The sequence below is a fragment of the Hippocampus comes genome, unplaced genomic scaffold (assembly GCF_001891065.2).
Source record: "Hippocampus comes isolate QL1 unplaced genomic scaffold, H_comes_QL1_v1.1 scaffold90, whole genome shotgun sequence".
Taxonomy (NCBI): domain Eukaryota; kingdom Metazoa; phylum Chordata; class Actinopteri; order Syngnathiformes; family Syngnathidae; genus Hippocampus; species Hippocampus comes.
In genome coordinates this window covers 1,088,956-1,107,624 of record NW_017804912.1, presented here as the reverse complement: position 1 = coordinate 1,107,624, position 18,669 = coordinate 1,088,956, and the positions used below count along the sequence as shown (strand labels likewise).

The 18,669-nt window shown below is 46.7% G+C and overlaps 4 protein-coding genes across 9 annotated transcripts in view; 2 read left to right on the top strand and 2 right to left on the bottom strand.

The window, feature by feature from the left end:
* The window catches only part of slc22a23 (solute carrier family 22 member 23), an 11,107-nt gene extending 6,628 nt beyond the window's left edge, over window positions 1–4,479 (top strand). For both annotated transcript variants that reach the window (XM_019885134.1, XM_019885126.1), the window contains exons 7-10: window positions 1,075–1,301; window positions 1,648–1,680; window positions 1,758–1,881; window positions 2,657–4,479. In XM_019885134.1, the coding sequence (XP_019740693.1) occupies window positions 1,075–1,301; window positions 1,648–1,680; window positions 1,758–1,881; window positions 2,657–3,077 (805 nt within the window). In that variant the 3' untranslated portion in view covers window positions 3,078–4,479. The remainder of the gene's footprint in view (window positions 1–1,074; window positions 1,302–1,647; window positions 1,681–1,757; window positions 1,882–2,656) is intronic.
* Window positions 4,369–18,669, bottom strand: part of psmg4 (proteasome (prosome, macropain) assembly chaperone 4) — an 18,813-nt gene continuing 4,512 nt past the window's right edge. The window contains exons 1-4 of one of the 2 annotated variants that reach the window (XM_019885219.1): window positions 17,433–17,456; window positions 5,599–5,782; window positions 5,053–5,128; window positions 4,369–4,704 (exon numbers count right to left, since the gene is read on the bottom strand). In XM_019885219.1, the coding sequence (XP_019740778.1) occupies window positions 4,583–4,704; window positions 5,053–5,128; window positions 5,599–5,775 (375 nt within the window). In that variant the 5' untranslated portion in view covers window positions 5,776–5,782; window positions 17,433–17,456 and the 3' untranslated portion in view covers window positions 4,369–4,582. Of the gene's footprint in view, window positions 4,705–5,052; window positions 5,129–5,598; window positions 5,786–17,432; window positions 17,457–18,669 lie in introns of those variants that run through there. The other variant, XM_019885228.1, reaches the window with a different exon arrangement.
* LOC109524936 (serine/threonine-protein kinase MAK-like) lies at window positions 5,804–12,429 on the top strand. Of its 4 annotated transcripts, XM_019885102.1 has the most exons (16): window positions 5,804–5,992; window positions 6,108–6,304; window positions 6,405–6,578; window positions 7,093–7,147; window positions 7,377–7,498; window positions 7,736–7,818; window positions 8,148–8,280; window positions 8,455–8,626; window positions 8,720–8,887; window positions 8,989–9,309; window positions 9,391–9,587; window positions 10,573–10,694; window positions 11,041–11,151; window positions 11,270–11,371; window positions 11,525–11,602; window positions 11,679–12,429. In XM_019885102.1, the coding sequence occupies exons 3-16, from the start codon at window positions 6,478–6,480 to the stop codon at window positions 11,834–11,836; spliced, it is 1,923 nt and encodes a 640-aa protein (XP_019740661.1). In that variant the 5' UTR covers window positions 5,804–5,992; window positions 6,108–6,304; window positions 6,405–6,477; the 3' UTR covers window positions 11,837–12,429. The 4 variants fall into 4 exon arrangements, with proteins under 4 accessions (XP_019740661.1, XP_019740665.1, XP_019740655.1 ...); XM_019885106.1 differs by having other exon boundaries at window positions 5,804–6,304; window positions 11,047–11,151; XM_019885096.1 differs by having other exon boundaries at window positions 5,804–6,304.
* bphl (biphenyl hydrolase like) lies at window positions 12,537–15,533 on the bottom strand. Its single transcript, XM_019885206.1, has 7 exons — window positions 15,329–15,533; window positions 14,640–14,743; window positions 14,014–14,180; window positions 13,287–13,440; window positions 13,079–13,210; window positions 12,802–12,925; window positions 12,537–12,720 (listed from the first exon to the last, which is right to left on the bottom strand). Exons 1-7 carry the CDS (start codon window positions 15,499–15,501, stop codon window positions 12,615–12,617), a joined length of 960 nt encoding a protein of 319 aa, XP_019740765.1. The 5' UTR covers window positions 15,502–15,533; the 3' UTR covers window positions 12,537–12,614.

Sequence of the window (18,669 nt, the reverse complement as noted above, 5' to 3'; positions counted from 1 at the left end):
GGGGCCCCCCCCCCCCCCCCCAGGGGTTGCCGGCCAATTGCAGCTCACTGAAAAAGTCACTTGCTTGTTTGACTGATTACGTGATTGAAAAGGTAACAGAAAGTATTACTGATCACTTGATTTTAAAAGTCTTTGGGCGGCACGCTTGTGCTGGGTGTTCACAAACGATCACACGAGCAGAAAACAGGAAGTGAGCGAACTGTGCTCTTGGAAGTTAAACTTTTTTTTTTTATAAAATGTTCTATAAAATGTTAAACATTAGGAACAATAGTATTACTGATCACTTGATTTTAAAAGTCTTTGGGTGGCAGCTTGTGCTGGCGTGTTCACAAAGGAAGCAGAAAACAGGAAGTGAGCTAACTGTGCTCTTGGAAGTTAAACTTTTTTTTTTATAAAATGTTGTATAAAACGTTAAACATTAGTAACAACATAGTCCTACAAACTGCACAAAGATAATAGGAAAAGCAAAACAGAAAAAAGAAGTTGCGCACCATGTCAAACGTTCAATTAGGATTTGAGAACCAACAGCTCCTCCTAGTGGCAAAACAAAGTACGGGTAAACCTCAACAGCTGTTTCAATGGTGGCCTACTGCCGGTGAGCACGTCATTGGTTCGATTCCGGGCTTCGGCTTCCCCGTGTGGAGTTTATTAGAGTATTCACAGCAGCAAAGGAGCCGCTGGAATTCCGGGCTTCGGCTTCCACGTGTGGAGTTCGCATGTGCCACTTTCCTCTCACATTCCCAAAACCTGCACGCTCGGTTGATGGAACGCTCTAAAATTGTCCCGGGGTGTGATTGTGAGCGCGGATGGTTGTCCGCATGCTCGGTTGATGGAAGGCTCTAAAATTGTCCCAGGGTGTGATTGTGAGTGCGGATGGTTGTCCATCTACGTGTGCCCTGCGATTGGCTGGCAACTGGTTCAGGGTGTGCGCCCTCTCCTGCCTCGACAGCGGCTGGGATAGGCTCCGGCACGCCCGCGACCCTTGTGAGGATAAAGCAGTTCAGAAAATGGATGGATGGACGGACAGACGTCACTTTTCTCTTGCGCATTGCTGATTTGTTTGCCTCTTTTCAGGTTGACGGGCTACGGGATACACCACTGCTTCGCTCGAAGTCTGATGGATCCGGAAGCCCAGCCCACCGCTTTGTGCCACACGGACTACTATACCATGGCTGGCATCGCCGTGGCGACGTGCATGGCACTGTGCCCCATGGTCGGGCTGATGGGCCGACGCGGAGGCCTTCTTACCTTCATGATCATCACAGCCCTCGCCTCGCTCCTGCAGCTGGGCTTGCTCAATTGTGAGTTGGTTATTTTTGTAAGATGATGCGACATCTCCCCCGTTTTTCTTTCATCGTTAATCATGATTACTTGTGTGATAAATGTTCCTAGTTTTGTTGCCCTGGTCAAAGGTCGCTGGGCACCCCTGGCGCGCATCAGATCAATGAGTTCATTCTGAATCCTCGCATGTAATACGGTGGGAATGAGTTTCCACAGGGGAGATGCAATCAATTACACCTGAATAGGTTCGAAGGGATGTGCTTGTTGCTTGTGTCACAGCTGCCAAGTTGGATTTTTTGTTTTGTTTTTTCACCAATATCACCTTTTTTTTTCTGCCCCCACATGCCATCCACGGATGCCATCCAGTGATTGGAAAGTACAGCCTTCGCTATGACACAGGTACGATGCAACTTTGCGTTTGGTCACATCGGGCGATTGTTTTTTTTCTTACCTGCCTTTCGTTCTTTTTGGAGCAGTTCTGCGGGACAGTCTGAAGAGGAAATTCTCTGTGGCCTTCTCCATCATTGGCATGTTCTCGTCTCATGCTGTCAGCACCCTCAGCATTTTCTTTTGCGCTGAAATCACACCGACAGTCATCAGGTAAGGCTCGACCATCATGAGGACACTATCAAGAGATCGGCGAGGGCGGGGCCCCCTTCTTACTGTCGCGGTTCATTACGTTTAAGAGTCACTCATTTGAAATTGAAATGAATGACTGGTACAAATTCAGTGCACCTATTGCACAATATAAAGAAATGAAATTAGAGGGATGGGTCAAATATTTTTCTGTGTGTCAATGTGGTTGCGGGTTGTAATATGAATATTTTGGTTCCTTCATTGAGGTGTATGGCAGAATTCAAATATTAGGCCCAGCCGAAGATGCACCGGAATGCGACCTTCCTCACCAACTGACCCCATGGTGTCAGGATGGGAAACAACACTCTCATTCCGAACATGAGGACGCCTCAGGGATGTGTCCTCAGTCCCCTCCTCTACTCTCACTAGACATTTGCAAAGTACAACAACAGAACAATAGACATCCAGTCAATTTTCCAGCCCTTGCTGACAACCGAAGCCATTTGTGCCTTGAGTAAATAGGACGTTAGGAATCAGGTTTATCCCCCTCCGTTTTATTGCACGCACAAAACATGCATGAGTGAGCGCCATAACTGAAAATGATGCACTCTTTATTTACTGTAAGTCAAATGTTGTTCAATGTCTGAGCTTTGACCATTTTCAAATTGGGTGGCATGGGTGTTCACCAAAGACTCCATTTTGACTATCGGTGTGAATGTGGACGTGTCACCTCGCCGTGAACCTCGTGACAAAATTGGAAGGATGCACGTGTTTAGTAAATGCTCTTGTCGTGGATCAGGGGTGGAGGTCTGGGTCTGGTCTTGGCCAGCGCCGGCTTCGGCATGCTGACGGCTCCCATCATGGAGTTGCACAACCAGAAGGGCTACTTCCTGCATCATGTGATCTTCGCTTGCTGCACGCTGCTGTGCATCATCTGCCTGCTGCTGCTCCCCGAACCGCGGGACCAGCCGCTGCCCGAGACCCTGGCCGACGGAGAGACATTCACCCGCCAAACCTTGCTCCATCCGGGCGAGCAGCACCTTCTTCTGGCCAAGAGCGACAGGGACTACTCGCGCGTCCACGATACCCCGCTTCACCTGTCCGCCACGGGCGGCGCTACCGTAGCAGCGGCCACCGCTCTGGCAGCGGTACCCGCCTCCTACTCCTTGGCGACCGGTGGCGAGGTGATTGGCAACCACGCGATGGCCAATGGCGTTTGAGCACAACTGCACTGACTTCCTCGGCAATGAGCAGGACTGGAAGGCCATTTTGAACTTGGGATTCAACCACTTTTGTTAGGAACCAGATGATGTTGATCAAGGTAAATTTGTCACTTGTTGTAAAATTTGTCATTCAAGAATTGCCAAAATATTTGACATGACTTGTATTTCTCAAAAGACTCCTGTGGTGCACTGCTCTCGACTCTGTTCTTTGAGGCTTTTTCCCAGGTCAGAGGAGCTGATGAAGGCAAATGAAGCAGCGGTTGCCGTCTTCTAAATATTATTTTGCACTACAAATAGTGATGGAAAGATGAAGCTTCAAATTTGCTTTATGAACCAGTTGCATTTTTTCACTCCTCTCTGTGGCACCGTTGGTGTAATTAAGGGATTTTAGAAATGTGTTATCAGCTCACTGTTGAACAGAGTGCGCCACCTCGAGGAGTCCAAAAAATATAACAACTGGTTCATAAAGCTCCATTTTCCAATCACTAACTGCAAGTCGAGAGACACAATCAAGCATCTGTGTTTTTCAGCCAACACATTGCAGAGATAGGGATCGGCTCAAACACGATCACTGTTTTGCATGAACGGGCACAAAGTCCTACATGTTATTTTTCTTAACGGTGGCACTTTATCCTCCGAACCCAAGTCAGTGTAGACGCTGATTTTAAAAGTAAGCATGACAGTGGTTGGTGAAGGTGTATGATGGTTGCGTGAGCAACCGGAGACCTTGGCACACCGTGTATGCGTGTGCACCCATTAGAGACTGCAGCTAATGCTAAAAAGACGTGAGCGTTGAATGGACTTTGAAGTTTTCTTCGATTAAGTCTTATGATGCGTCTCAACACTTGAAATGGCTTTATCCGTTGTTTTCGATATTTTGTCATGCTGCCCAATTTCACTTGCAAATGTCCTGTTCCATGTCTCACGCTGTGTCCCCTGTACCGTGGTAACAATGTAGTCCTGCTCCTATGATAAAACTAGCCAAAAAAGCACAATGACAAAAATCAAGGCAAGTGATGATTAGAATAGAGCAGTTTGCCTAAAACAGGGTTGGCTGTTGTTAGAATACTTAGTGTTCATGTTCCATTCAAGAATTATGTGTGATACACTTATTCACCTGACAGTTATTATAGTCGAAGCACCTTATATAGTGACATTAAATATTTTGTCTCACTACTACAGACAGAATTGTAGGATCCAACATCTTCCTTGTACTTCTTGAGCATGTATTGTATTTTGGAAAGGGGCAAAAAAGAAAAACAACACACAACCCAGCCACCAAAACTGTTTTTTAAGTCTTATTTTTTAATGATGCATTTCTACCAAAAGCCATAGGCTTACATGTTTTGATAATAAAATCACCTAATTTATTGTGTCAATAAAAGAACACTGGACGTCATCGTGTGTGGTGGATGTCAGTGCAACACATGAGATGGGAGAACAACCTGCGGTTATGGTCCTTGGACATCCACAGTCGCATACAAAAGAAGCTCAGTGAAAAATCAAAACTTCCCCGGGTGAAGCTCAAGCTCCTTTTTGATTCGGTTTTCCACGAGCAGAGAGAGGCTGGAGTCAGTCATTGGAAGACTGTAACTTACAAAGACTTGCTTTTTGGTCTTCTTTGCTGCAAAACGAGACAGAAACCCACAATTAGTACGTTAAAGACACTGTTCATTTTTTTTTCTCCACATTCTGTTTTACACATTTGAGTGAGTTCGCATTGTGTAAACATCAAAGTGGAAACTCATTTTGGTCCATCTTCCTATGTGACTTCAGCTGAAAAAGATCATCACCTAAGATCATCAATTGTGGTCCGGGATTCAGACCCAAACTATTTATTGTTTAGTTTGACACAATCGTGTAGCATACTGTCATTTAGATTTAATTTCAGTGTGAAACCAAACATTTTCGGAATAATGCGCGAACAACTATCACACCTTTGTATGAAATAAAAGAAGAACCCAGTTAATACCTAATCTCTGTGCCAAAGAATTTGGAGCAGTATCTGAAGGGTCCCCCATCACTAACGTAGATAATGGCATGGAGTCCTGCGCAAAAGACAAAATGGGGTTCAACTGTGGTGAAACAAATTTCATGTCAAAATGTTTTCACTCCACGTTTCATTTTCGCCTGGCAGACCGCCCCCCCCCACCACCAAATAAAAACATTAAAAATTCTCATGCAAGATGTAGAATTTAATAGAGGGTTAAGATTTGGCCCATAGTGGTGTTGAGCAGAAAGTTTAGGTCTTAACTTATTCATTTCGTTTGAGTAGGCAACGAAGTGAACAAGGGAGCAATCCAAAAAGGTGGGGGGGGCTGCTGCTTTGTGTGGTCACAAAGGAAGACATGAGATCAGATCACTTCATCGTTGGCACCTTCGTGATCACTTGCATTACATTCAAAGAGGAAAACACATTTCGTGTGACGACACTTTCTTACGAGGTTTTACTTCCCCTAGAGAAGCAAGTGATGCCAAGTCAACACTGGCACGTGTTGACGATCCGCTTTGGACTCACGTATTTGCTGCTCATTGAAACCGCCAAGTTGGACAGAAGTGGACTCGAGCCAACCCAGATGAAAAAGGCGCCGCTGAGCTTCATGACGTGAAAGTGAACCGTCTGCTCCATAAATCGCTCCGAAAAGTTGTGAACCGAAATAGGATCCCGCAACTCCCCGTTTTGTGCTTCACTCATCGTTGCGTGTATGTGCGCGACGGTGGGAACAAGCAGAAGCGAGCCAGCTGGTCACCAACAACAACAACAACAACAACTTCCGGGTTAGGACGACGTCGGCAGCCCAAAGCAATCGAACGATTCCTTGCTGGTTTTCACCGCGCTTCGCCGCCGCAGCTTTTGGTTGTGGAATCGGTTGAGGTGCATCATCGCCATCCACTGGACAATCGATGTACTGGTACAGTAAAACGGCTTCGTTTTAATACAAATTTGAGTTGATATGTGATTTCTTGAAAGTGGGTGCAATCTAAGAACCTTTAAGATGCCCCACCAACAACCTGCTCCCGTTTTAGAGCTTGCCGCACTCAGAACCACCAAGCTTCTCCTATGAGGTTGTTTCCTGGCACACATTGCGAACCACATGTCAACTTAATCCACTTCCCCTCACTGGGGATTGTTTTTTGCGGTCAAAGGCTTATCTCTTGTTTAGCTGAGAGAAATTCTCAACAAACAGCATCCAAACAGTCGAATCTTCTCAGAAGGCAGGCAGGTAAAGGACAAACGCACAACTTGCATTTCAGTCTTTTAAAAGAGAGGAGATGGCTGATTGCCAATCTGAATAAACAATATTGTGTTGTCATGCCTTGCAGGACAGTGAGCGTGAGTTGCACTGCAAAAGTTCTTCTTTAAGGAGGGGGGCCCAGAGGGGGGCATCCGTAGAAAATGAACCGCTACACTATGCTCAAACAGCTGGGGGATGGCACCTATGGGAGCGTCATCCTGGGCAAGAGCAATGAGACTGGCGAGCTGGTTGCCATTAAGAGGTGAGCGCAGCTATTTGACCTTTGGAAGATGTTTAAAAGGTCAGACAGTATAGTTTTAAGATGGGGGCACAGGGGGCAGAGTGAAACATGTTGGCTCCTCCCCAGGCTTACATTCTTAAACTGAATGGCGTCAAGTGTCAGCTCAGGATCACTTTTGGCAACTTTTCATTTGATTGTTTGCATTTGCAATTAGCCAGTGAAGGTAAGCCGAGCTGTTGTGAGTTTTGTTGGAAACACAGGTTAGCGTTTGCCAACAGCCGATCGCATTTATTGGTGATGATGACGCAATGCAAGTGCGCTGGGCCAGCAGGAAATGGGACAGGACGAAGACCGGCTCACCTGTACGACGCCTAAAAGGAGCCCATCTTATTTTGCCCAGACAACAAACATGTTGCATTCACAACCCAGGGAAACCCATTCGATGTGTTGGCGATCCATCGGAAGTACATTTTTAGTTGTGTGTGCAATGCTGCGTTGATAACAATAATCCTGAAAAAACAAATGTCATTTTCAGGATGAAAAGGAAGTTTTATTCTTGGGAGGAGTGCATGAATCTGAGGGAGTTGAAGGTGAGAATTTGATCCATTTTGAATACTCTGTCACTGGACATTCGGGGTCAGGGTTGGGGGACAATTGCGGCCCACCATCTATTTTTCAGCTGTCCGCGAGATGACAAAAAAAAGACATTTGACTTGGGCCACAAAGGCGAGTTAAAAAATTTGAAGGCGGGCCCCTCCATATTTGCTTTTTTTGTTTGTTTGTTTTTTGTTACCGATGACTATTGTTTTGTCTGTGCAGTCGCTGAAGAAACTAAACCACCCCAATGTAATAAAACTGAAAGAGGTGATAAGGGAAAATGACCATCTCTTCTTTGTCTTCGAGTACATGAGAAAAAACCTGTACCAGCTCATGAATGAGAGGTAAACACGGCTCCGGTCCAGTTTCTTGTGGCTTTGTGTCATTTTCATCTTAAAGCAAAATTACCTGGCATCACGTCAATTTGTCTTCGAGTACATGAGAAAAAACCTGTACCAGCTCATGAATGAGAGGTAAGCACGGCTCCGGTCCAGTTTCTCGTGGCTTTGTATCATTTTCATCTTAAAGCAACATGACCTGGTATCACGTCAACGTTTTGCTCATTCATTTTTTTTTTCCAGGAACTATGCAATGTTCTCCGAAAACGAGATCAGGAAGATCATGTTTCAAATGTTGTCCGGCTTAGCTTTTATGCACAAACACGGTAAGAAAGTCATGCTTGAAACACGAATGATGTCTCAACATGTCAGCAATTTTAGAATCCGCTTCAATTCCAAGCTCCGACTCTCAATTCCGAATACGCATCCCGTGCTCCGCGCAGACGCTCCTCTCTCCTCTGCGCCATCTTGAATCTGTCACCTTGTGTACTTCAACATGCCCAAAACATGGCATATTAAGTGAAATTAAGACTGCAAAAAAGTTTCAAAAAGCCTGCCTGTAATTGTAAATGACAGTATACACTGTTCCACTGTTCTGTATATGTTTCCCAAAAAAAATGTATGGAAGAGTTTCCAATGACACGTTTGTTTCCAGGGTATTTCCACCGTGACATGAAACCGGAGAACTTGCTCTGCATTGGTCCGGAATTGGTTAAGATAGCAGATTTTGGGCTCGCCAGAGAAATCCGCTCTCAACCGCCATACACTGATTACGTGTCCACCAGATGGTGACACACACACACACACACACACACACACACACACACACACACACACACACACACACACACACACACACACACACACACACACACATACATTCCTGCATGCCAAATGAAATGCTGCTTTATTGAGAGCCAAACAGTAAAACAAGTTGTGAGTACGACTTGTTGGTTGAACAGGTACCGAGCTCCCGAAATCCTGCTCAAGTTCACCTCGTACAGCTCACCCATCGACATCTGGGCAGTGGGCTGCATCATGGCGGAGCTGTACACACTGCGCCCCTTGTTTCCTGGCAACAGCGAGGTGGACGAGATCTTCAAGATCTGTCAAGTTCTGGGAACCTTGAAGAAGGTGAGCCGGCATACAAGAAGTATTTCCCTGGCCCGCTGTTCAACATAAACATTTGTTTTTCTTTGGGTCTTCATGTCTCCTCTAACATATCAGGCAGATTGGCCCGAGGGCCATAATTTAGCCAGCTCGATGAACTTCCGCTTTCCGAAATGCGTCCCTACCTGCCTCAGCTCTCTGATTCCCAATGCCAGCGATGAAGCCATCACACTGATGAAAGACATGCTGCAGTGGGATCCCAAGAAAAGGCCAAATGCCGCTCAGGTGCACCGGCGTGCTGTTTTAAGATCGTGTGCTGGAATGCCAAACGGGGGAAAACAACATGTTTTCCTCAACGTGGTCTTTGCTTTTTGCACTTTATCCAGGCGCTGCGGTATCCCTACTTTTATGTGGGTCAGTCGCTTGGCGTCCCGCTGAAGTACTCCAAGCAGCACAAGTTTCAGTTCCAGGATGCCAAAGGAGTCGCGGAAGAAAAAGCGGTGTGGAAGGCAAGCAAGTTGTCTCAGGAGCCCAAAAAGACCCAAGCGGAGTCACAGAGCAGCAGCCAAGCGCTCCAGCAGCCCCTTCAGCCCATCCAACCGTCCCCGCAGACCGCCGACACGCAACAGCAAGCTTGTCCTAACTTGCTCCCGTCAGAGGAACAGCAGGAACCTCTCAGCCTTGTTAAAAACCGCCAGCCGATAGCTGTATGTATCACTCGCGTCCGCATCACCCGAGGCGAAATCAAATCCCGCGCTCCTATTTTCTCCCTTCCTGTTCAATAAAAGCCCACCAAGCCAGCGAGCACGGGGCCAGGGAATGCCGTGACCAGAGCGAGGGCCGGACGAAGGCGATGGGGTCAAACGGCAATCAAATCAGTCGACAGCTGGGATGCCGCTGAGGAGGCGGATGTCGGAGTTTCCATCTCCAAAAAACCCACCATCAACTCTTTGGGTGATGAAGCCCTTGACGTCTCCGGCGCTTGGTAAGCGCTCAGTCGCAACCTGTAGGAAAGGCGATAGGGATGATCGGTTGAAGGGGCGAACTGTAAGCAAGACGGCGTGCCGGTCAGACCTCAGGCAGGAAGAGACCGGCCTCCCAAAGTGAGATTCGGTATCTTCGACTGGATATGCCTTGCAAGTGAATACACTGATGCACAAATATCAGGGGGTGAGGATGATGAATAAGTAAAAATAATTAGCTCTAACTTCCCATGTGACAAGAAATAACGTTCAGAATCTACCCGAACCTAACCAAAGAGTCGTATAGAAATGACATTGTAATGGCACCATCTAGGGGCCGCTCGGATGAACTACACTCAATGACACGAGAGTCGATACGTAAACAATAAAAATTCCACTTCGTCGTCGGAAACGCGGCAAGGAGCGACGGTCGTCACAGCATAAAGACATCGTAACATACAATAACAAACTAGCGAAGCCTCTTGTGTTCTCATATTCATGAGCGCCAACCGCTAGCAGGCCACCCCGCTAGCGGGCCAACGCGGCTAACTGGCGCCCATCGTAACATACAATAACAAACTAGCGAAGCCTCTGTTCTCATATTCATGAGTGCCAACCGCTAGCGCGCCAACGCTAGCAACGCTAGCGCGCCAACGCTAGCGGGCCAACGCGGCTCACTGGCGCACGAACATCCGAGTCGCAATTAACCTTGAGATAACGATCACACCTAGATGTACTTGGGTTTTTGTTATTCACTCAAGGCTTCAGGGAGCCTCCGTGAGGTAAAAAGTAAAAGGGATTCACGGGCCACAAGGGTGATCATCGAGCTGAACTGAGAAGGTTGACAAGCAATGACTCAAACCCGGGAAACGGGAACTGTCTGGAATTAACGCGATATCGAAACGCATGAGCGTCTCACGGGGAGTCAGCTCATTCCATTGCTGCACAAGTCTTGCAGCAAGTCTTTCTCATCAGTTCCGAAAGCAAAATCAAGCCTTCTGTCAATAGTGTTCCAGTGCCAAAGACCTCGATACCAGGAAAGCCCGCAAGCAGCAACGGGCCGGACACAAGTGACTCCACAATCTTGTCTGCCAAGCAACACTACCTACGGCAGTCCCGATACCTACCGGGTGAGAATGCGCCATCGAGTCTGACGGGCACCTTATCACCTTTAACAGAGAGCTGCTACCAAAGTAACTAGAAAATGTTGACAAAATATCAGTTTGCTTGACTGATTTCAGCATGTTTAGCTCATGCACTCCCAAAGACGTTTTTATATGTCTTTTCAGACTTGGTTTAGAATTGACTGGTACTGAATTAAATTTCATGAAGGTGGCCCTCAAATGACAAAGTTTGGACACCCCCTGCCTTAGACCCTTTTGGGGAAAAAAATGGATTCGTGGACCTTGATTTTTGAGTGCCCAGCCTTGCAGAGCAGCTCCGGTGAGTTGACCCTGAGCTTTTTGTGCTTTCAAGGTATAGATCCAAAAAGAAGATCTTCAACAGGGAATCGGGCAGTCTGCAAAAGCTTGTTGGACATCTTGGGCTTAGCTCAAAGACAGGAACTGGAGCTCCCCGTTCTTAAAGGTCAGGTCTGGCAGGAGGTCATCAACGGCAACGACCACATGCCTTTTATTTATTTATTTGGTGGGCAGGGAGGGGTTTTTTACAGACATTGAATTTTTGCATCGCTTGTCTTCAACAGACTCCTTCATGTCCAAGACAAATATTTCACCTCTCGAGAAGTCCGAAGCCAAAGACACGAAGCAGATGAGTCAACTGGCGCAGATTGGAGGCCCCTCCGCTGGTATGTGACGTTGTTGTTGTTGTTTTGGGGGGGGGGGGTTTGCATTCTAAATCGACATCATGTCGCTTGGAGATTTCAAAGATTGAATGGTCCCAAAGAAGTGTTGATTATCGAAACCAATTTTTTTTTTTTTTTAAATCCTTGGATGTTTAGTTGACCTGTCAACCCCTGCTGATCTCAGGATTGACTCCAAAGTCAAACTGTCCAAGAGCACCATCTTCTCCACCAAAGGTACAGTAAAAGCAAGCAACAAGGAAAGAAATTGAAAGTGTGTCATTCTGACTCGTGTAACTTTGCGGCGATTCAGATAACCAGCTCGACCACGATGACTTCCGCGCTCCTCCAATCCCTTGTCCCTGTCCCAGTGCCAGTTTCTCCGGAACGAACACCTTCTCCAGAAACACAAACATCCCGCCGGTTCACGGCCGGGTAGACTGGACCGCCAAATATGGAGGCAACCGATAGAAGTGGATTCAAAAATGCATGGATGGAAGCAATGAATCAGCGGCGGCATGGTCATCGGCTGGTTAGCACGTCGAGGTACAGGCTTCAATTCCGGCTGGGGTCTTCCTCTGTGGAGGGGAAGTACCCCCCCCCCCCCCCCATGCCTGCGCTGGTTTCCTCCCACATTCCAGTAACGTGCACGGCAGGTTCACAGACCACTCGAAATTGTCCCGAGGTGTGATTGTGAGCGCGAATGGTTGCTTGTCTATGTGTGCCCTGCGATGTGCTGGCAGCCCATTCAGGGTGTCCGCCCCCCCCCCCACTCCCGCCTACTACCCAAAGACGATTTGCGAGCGGCGCCATCACGCCCGCGACCCTCCTGAGGAGAAGCGGATTCGAAAAATGATGAATCCACTTCCCTGAAAAGGTTGAAGACTTGTAAGATTGAAGACGATTGACGTCTTTGTACTTTTGAGAATGAACTCTCCCATCGAGCACGTGCATCTTACCGGGCGGTTGTTGAAAGAATATTGTGTGAGCTTCGCTTGTCTTTTCTTGACAATTTGCAAGTCACTCCCCATCAGCTATCCAAAAAATAAAGAAATTATGAAACTCGCCAGGAGCTGTTTCATCTGGACTACATTCCTGCATCCAACGTCGGGTTTCTTCAATTTGAATTTGTAAATGTATTGGTTTCCCCCCCCAAAAAACCTGAGAGAAATTACAAATCACAATTCTTTTTTTTTTTTCCATTTTGATCAAGATGTAATTTGTGTGCCATCTATACGTTGGGAGTTGATCAGCGTTCCTTTGGTTCCGCTCCCAGAAAGTCTTCCACTACTCTGTTGAATTCTTCGGGAAACCTCAGATGGAGATTGTGTTTTCCTTCCGGCATCAGATGTAATCTACATTGGCAAAGGCAAGAAAGAGAATCACGCCGCACGTACAACCGAAGGGCACTTTCAAACGCAGTCACACGCTCTCACCGCGAGCCTGCGATATGTTTGTGGAGGAAGTGAGGGTGACAGCTGGGCACCACTGGATCTTTCTCTCCATGAATGATCAGAGTGGGACATCGGATCAGAGGCAGGAGGTCAATGCAGATGTTTCCTAGAGAGAGGACATTCAAAAAACATTTTTTTGGAGGAACATTCACATTCAAAACGGCATTTCTCAAAAAAATTGTAATGAACTCACCAAACAAAACCGAGTACATTTATGGCCCTTAGCTTCCAAAATCCACATACTTATAAATATGGTCACCTTCGGGTCTGTGGACAAACTGGGCGATGCCATCCACCCAGGCTTCCCACGTTTGAGCGAAGAGCCGCGCTCCGTACACCGCCTCCATCGGCGCCCTCATCCCCGCGCTCCATTTGGACACGTCGCGGACCGCTTGGGGAAGGCAAAGTCACCACATCGGCCCGTGACATCTTTATTTTTTCAAGAGTGCGGCGCGGCGTGCGATTACCGTTGTAAATGTCAAGGTCTTGCGGCGATACAAACGCGTTGGCTCCCCACACGACCATCTTGTCGATGAACTCGGGGTTCCTGGCGGCAGCAATCAGAGCTGTGATCCCACCGTCACTCCAGCCCAGGAGCGAAAACTTGACAAAGCCCAAGGTCTAAAATCAAGAGATGTGACGCAGATGAGCTAGTGACCCGCTGTGGGAGGAAATAGACCAGCGAGGACTGGCAACTGGCGGCGGGCCGCACGTTGATTATTTTGCCCCCTCCCAAATTTTTGGGTGTGTACATTTGGGTTGGGAAGCACCGCTCCACGTTGTGCAAACCCTTACATGCAGATGTCAGGATATTTCGAGTTTTAGATTATGCTGCCCCCCACCCCCCCCAAAAAAAAAGACTAGGAAGCGAACCATCCATTAGCACATTGAGCAATCAATTTGTTATGTTGCCTATATGTAATATGAGACGATTTGACATTAATTTGGGTTCATGGTCATACCGGCCCTCCAACGACAATGTGGCCCGTGACAAATATGAGTTTGACACGCCTGCTCTAAACTTTTGAATTCCAGCTGTTCCATTTTTCATGACTGTGGATCACGCGTTCCAGTGGCCGTTGCCTTGCTCTCACGATGTCAGTCGGAAGGGAACTAGCAAATGTATTTTGGAACATTTTGAAAGCTGAAAGACTTTTGAGACGTTAGGACTGGCTCCCACATCTGCGACCTTACCCGCATAAGATCCACTGCATCCCTCGCATCCCTTTCGAAGAAGTCAAGGGGAAAGTCTCTGTGCGGAGGCCGCGATTGGCCATAACCTCGCGGATCCCAGCCCACGACTGTAAAAAGATCCGCGTTCAAAGCCTTGAGCTGAGGTTGGAAATCCGTCTTTGTATTTCCTGTTGTAAAAGAACACATTGGCATTTGGAGAAGTTTGTTTGCTTGTTTTGTTTTTAACCTGCGCTTTTTTCGCGGCTGGGTTGGTATTGCGATGAAGAGCTATTTGTTGCATGACGGGAAACGCAACCCGACAGAACAAGATTGCCGAAGTTGACCGACAGAGAAACGAGAGAACACGTTACATGACGAACTACGATCTACTAACACTGTAAAAAAAAAAAATGCTGTAATTCCTCAAATACGGCAAGATATGACAATTTTCGAGAATAATCGCTTCCGTACAAGTCAAATGATGGTGAGAAAAGTTTTGATCTGATTCACGTGGGTCTCATCTTGGAGCTCACAAAATCTGGCGGGCGGGTGTCAACTATTTTTCTATCCGGCGTCCAAAAATGTTGAACTTTTTTGGCTCCGCCTGAAACACGCAGTGTTGTGCATGATAGTCTAGTGGTGTGTACCTAAAGCACCAGGAAGCAGCAGCACGGCGTGTTCGCCAGCGCCGTTCCTCTCATAGTAAAGATCGACTCCATTCACACGTTGCTTGCCGCTCGTCTGTGAGGAGCTGCAGGAAAAATAAAACAGAAATAATCCAATGAAGAAATACACACGCGCAGTAATGCAGTCTATTTAAGAGTGTCTAAAAGCAACCGTCCAACGATATTTTTCAGTCCCAATTAAAACGTGACCTTGTATAGCTCACAATATTGCGTTGTTGATCATTTTACCGGAGGCGCATCGAAAATGTTTGGTGACCGGGGTGCATGTACATCCCAAAGAGCAAATGTTACGAGTTGAACTAAGGGAAACAAATATGACGATGGAAAAAAACGGATTCAAGATGAAATAGAGAAACTCCTGCACCATAGTTGCGTCATGGTGAAAGTCATTTAGGTTTTGGGGCGTTTGAGCAATAATTTGTTTTCCTTCATATGGAGACACGTCGCCATCTAGTGGCCATGAAATCAGTCACGCACAAAACACTTCCTCGTTCTCGTCCTGACGTGCGGCGAGGGGCGTTTCCTCCGCCTTCTAACGACCCGATTCACGCATCGCTGCGGTAGGCAAAAGCAGAGCGACATTTTGCAGTGAGTCAATCTCCACGACGGTGTTTTTTTTTTGTTTGTTTGTTTGTTTGTTTTTTTTTTACCAACGGTACGACTGCATCGCAGCGGAAGTTCTCCTCAGGCTGAACAGACGCTTCCCACGCAAAAACGTCGTCATTCGTGCTCCTGGACGTCCGCCGTTTCGAGGTCTGATGGAACCAAGATCGAACAAAGTCCCAGCGGGTCTTCCTCTGACTCGTTTGGCATTTAAAGTCATAGTACGCCAAAGGACCCCCCCCCGCCCCCTCCAGTTCAAATAACTAAACCGGCTGGACTCCTTCAATTTAAAGTGAAAGTAGTTTCAAAGTGAGGTTGCAAACTATTGTTAGGATTTCAAAGTTGGTGTTTAAACTCGGGTTCGGGTTTCAAAATAGGATTAAATACTGGAGTTTTAAACTAGGTTTAGGGTTTTAGAGTATCATTTTTAAACTCGGGTTAGGGTTTCAACATTGAATTTTCAACTATGATTAAGGTTCAACATGGGGTTTTATATTAACGTTAGGGTTGAAAGTTGGATTTTAAACTATGGTCAAGGTTTGCAAGAAGGATTTGAAACTCTGATTAGGATTTCAAAGTAGGATTTGCAAACTAGGGTTAAGGTTTCAAAGTGTGGTTTCAAACCATGTTTAGGGTTTCAAAATAGCGTTTTAAACCAGGGTTTGGGTTTTGGAATAGGGTTTTAAACTCGGGTTAGGGTTTCTTATTAGGGTTTTAAACTAGGCTTAGGGTTTCACAGTAGGGTTTTGAACTTGGGTTAGGGTTTCAAAGTCGGGGTTATATTAGGATTGGGGCTTCCAAGCAGGGTTTTGAATTTAGTTGAAGGTTTCAAACTCGGATTAGGGTGTCAATGCAGGGTTTCAAAGTAGGGTCGTAAACCAGGGTTAGGTTTTTGGAATAGGGATTTAAACTTGGGTTCGGGTTCTACTAGGGTTATGGGTTTAATGTAGGATTCTAAACTCGGTTTATGGTTTCTCATTGAGGTTTCAAACTCGTGTTGGGGTTTTAAATCGGGGTTTTGAATTATGCTCAGGGTTTCATAGTAGCATTTCAAACTAGGGTTAGGGTGTCAGTGCAGGGTTTCAATTTCGGGTTCAAGTTTCAAATTAGGGTTTTAAACTAGGTTGCGTTTATTCCTGCTGTAAAAGTTTTCTTTTTTAATCAGCATACTGAAAAAAAGCAGTTGAATCGACGCCATTTCATTGAACAATTTTGCCCCCGTCGGCGGCGGGGAATTGCGCAGCTCAAGTCAGAGGCTGTTTTTTTGGAAACGCCTCCACTACCCGTCAGCGTGGCTGAGCCGTGCCACCCCCTGAACCGCACTCAGGGACGCGACGCCACGCAACGCAACACAGCCATTGCGCCGAGTTAAAAATATCTCCGGGGAAGATGTCGCAGCGTTTACTGGAAATGAAATGGCACCAGATGAGCTCATATTGTTGCACGTGAAGTGAAAGAAAAACAGCGCAGGCTACATCAACGGCAGCCAGGAGCAATTCCTCACAGGTTGCTCTGACCTTCCAGATTTAAATTCCACCGTTGTGGACCACAACATGGATCATTTTATCGTGATAAAAATGGCGCTAAGGTGATCCAAAAAAAAAAAAAATGGCGCGTTTCGCAGACGCACGCGCATTGGCACTGTAACAGTCCATTACTGCAGTATGGTATCACGCCACACGGTGGCGCCTCTTTAAATTTACTGAATATGTCAGTCAACTTTTTCCTGAAACTTCGTGTGTGTGTGTGTGTGTGTGTGTGTGTGTGTGTGTGTGTGTGTGTGTGTGTGTTTATCCTTGTTGAGAAAAAAAAAAGGGCAGATGGAAGACAAAGGTCGGGAGCATCCATGAAATACACCGTCTGCTGCTTTCAATGTGTTTGGGTGGCAGGTGAGGCTGAGAGAGCGCCGAAGGGTTGAGGTGGCCCCTTGCAACATCCTTCCAAGCCTGAGAAGAAGGCACATCTGTGCAAGCTTGAACGAGCTCAGCTTCCTTTTGAAGAATAATATTTGATTAAAACATCCACGGCTTCTTGCTTGAGGCCAATCTCGGAGACTCTTTTAGAAATCTTGGTTTTCCGGTTTTTCTTTCGGTTCCAAACAAGACCAAAAATTGACGGCCGTTTGCTCTGGAGACATGTGGGGAGTGTGTGCGTGTGTGTGTGTGTGTGTGTGTGTGTGTGTGTGTGTGTGTGTGTGTGTTGTTGGGCAGAAAAAGCTATTGTGAGCTTAGGCCCCAGTACACACTGGTTGCTCAGCAAATGGGAGGCGTTTTCTGATTTTCTGGGAGTTTTTTTTTTCTTTTCTTTTTTTGCATCTACCAATGCCGTGACAAAGATCTGCTGACACAGCACAACATCAGCCACATCCTGTCCGTCCACGACACAGCTGCACCTGTCTCGGAGGTGAACGGTCTCCTTTGCATTGAATCAGCACCAAAGCATTCAAGCACTCAGTCCGTCGTCACTCTCAACGATCTTGCTGCCACATTTCAAGGGACCGTGTTGCGCTACTTTCTTTTCCGGATATCGTAGTTCCTTCCCGTTGGTTCACCGGTTGTGTTTGCTGGGGTTGAGGTCAGGGCTCTGTGGAGTTCGGTCAAGTTCTTACACACCCAACTCAGTCGGTCCTTCAAGGCTTTGCATTGGCTCCCAGTCAGCTGTCAAATAAGTTTTTAAAATTCTGTGACCAGTCTATAAATCCCTGAATGATTTGGGTCCTGAATACATGAAAGAAATGCTCATTGGATATAAACCCAGAAGGGCTCTGGTGGAATTCAAAGCAAACTTGGTGAAGCAGCACTTCCCTGTTGTGCTGCAAGTAAGTGGAATGAGCTGCTACCAAAAGTGAAGTCACACCCAAGAGGGAGTAAATGCTTTAAAATCTATCCATTCTCAAGCGTTTATCTGGGGTCGGGTAGCGGGGGCAACAGCTTTATCAGGGAAACCGAGACTTCCCTTTCCCCAGCCACCTCTTCCAGCTCATCCCGGCGCCACATGCTGAACTGGAACACGAGGCGCTTTTCTTTTGCTGACTGCATTATAGATGTTCTTGTCTTTACATCTATAAATGTTCAGACCGTATTATATATATTTTAGTTGGCGGCCATTTTATCGGAAATGGTTACAACGATCTACCGTTATAATGCACAGATTCAGCACGTCCCTCGAGGTACGTTGTAAGGAGGCTCGAGTGGAAATGCGTTCACAATGTTGTCTCCTTCCTTTGTGTGAAGCACATTGAGTTAGCTTGGGTGTGAAATACGCTCTTGAAGTCAAGCCGCCTCGCCATTCACCAACGTAGTGTACTGCGTTCCATTCCAGGGAAGCCTTCGTGACCGGCCTCGTGAGCCGGGCGGCCGTTTCAAAAAAGGCAAATTCAAAAGGAAAC

What these genes read in the sequence shown, in the direction of transcription:
- LOC109524936 (XM_019885102.1), top strand. Translation starts at nt 6,478, where the DNA reads ATGAACCGCTACACTATGCTCAAACAGCTGGGGGATGGCACCTATGGG. An exon ending in TACCAGCTCATGAATGAGAG is followed by an intron (nt 7,499 to 7,735) that starts GTAAACACGGCT and finishes TTTTTTTTCCAG; the next exon opens with GAACTATGCAATGTTCTCCG. An exon ending in AAAACCGCCAGCCGATAGCT is followed by an intron (nt 9,310 to 9,390) that starts GTATGTATCACT and finishes GTTCAATAAAAG; the next exon opens with CCCACCAAGCCAGCGAGCAC.
- bphl (XM_019885206.1), bottom strand. Translation starts at nt 15,501, where the DNA reads ATGACTTTAAATGCCAAACGAGTCAGAGGAAGACCCGCTGGGACTTTG. An exon ending in GCTGCTTCCTGGTGCTTTAG is followed by an intron (nt 14,181 to 14,639) that starts GTACACACCACT and finishes CTTTTACAACAG; the next exon opens with GAAATACAAAGACGGATTTC. An exon ending in ATGCAGTGGATCTTATGCGG is followed by an intron (nt 13,441 to 14,013) that starts GTAAGGTCGCAG and finishes TCTTGATTTTAG; the next exon opens with ACCTTGGGCTTTGTCAAGTT.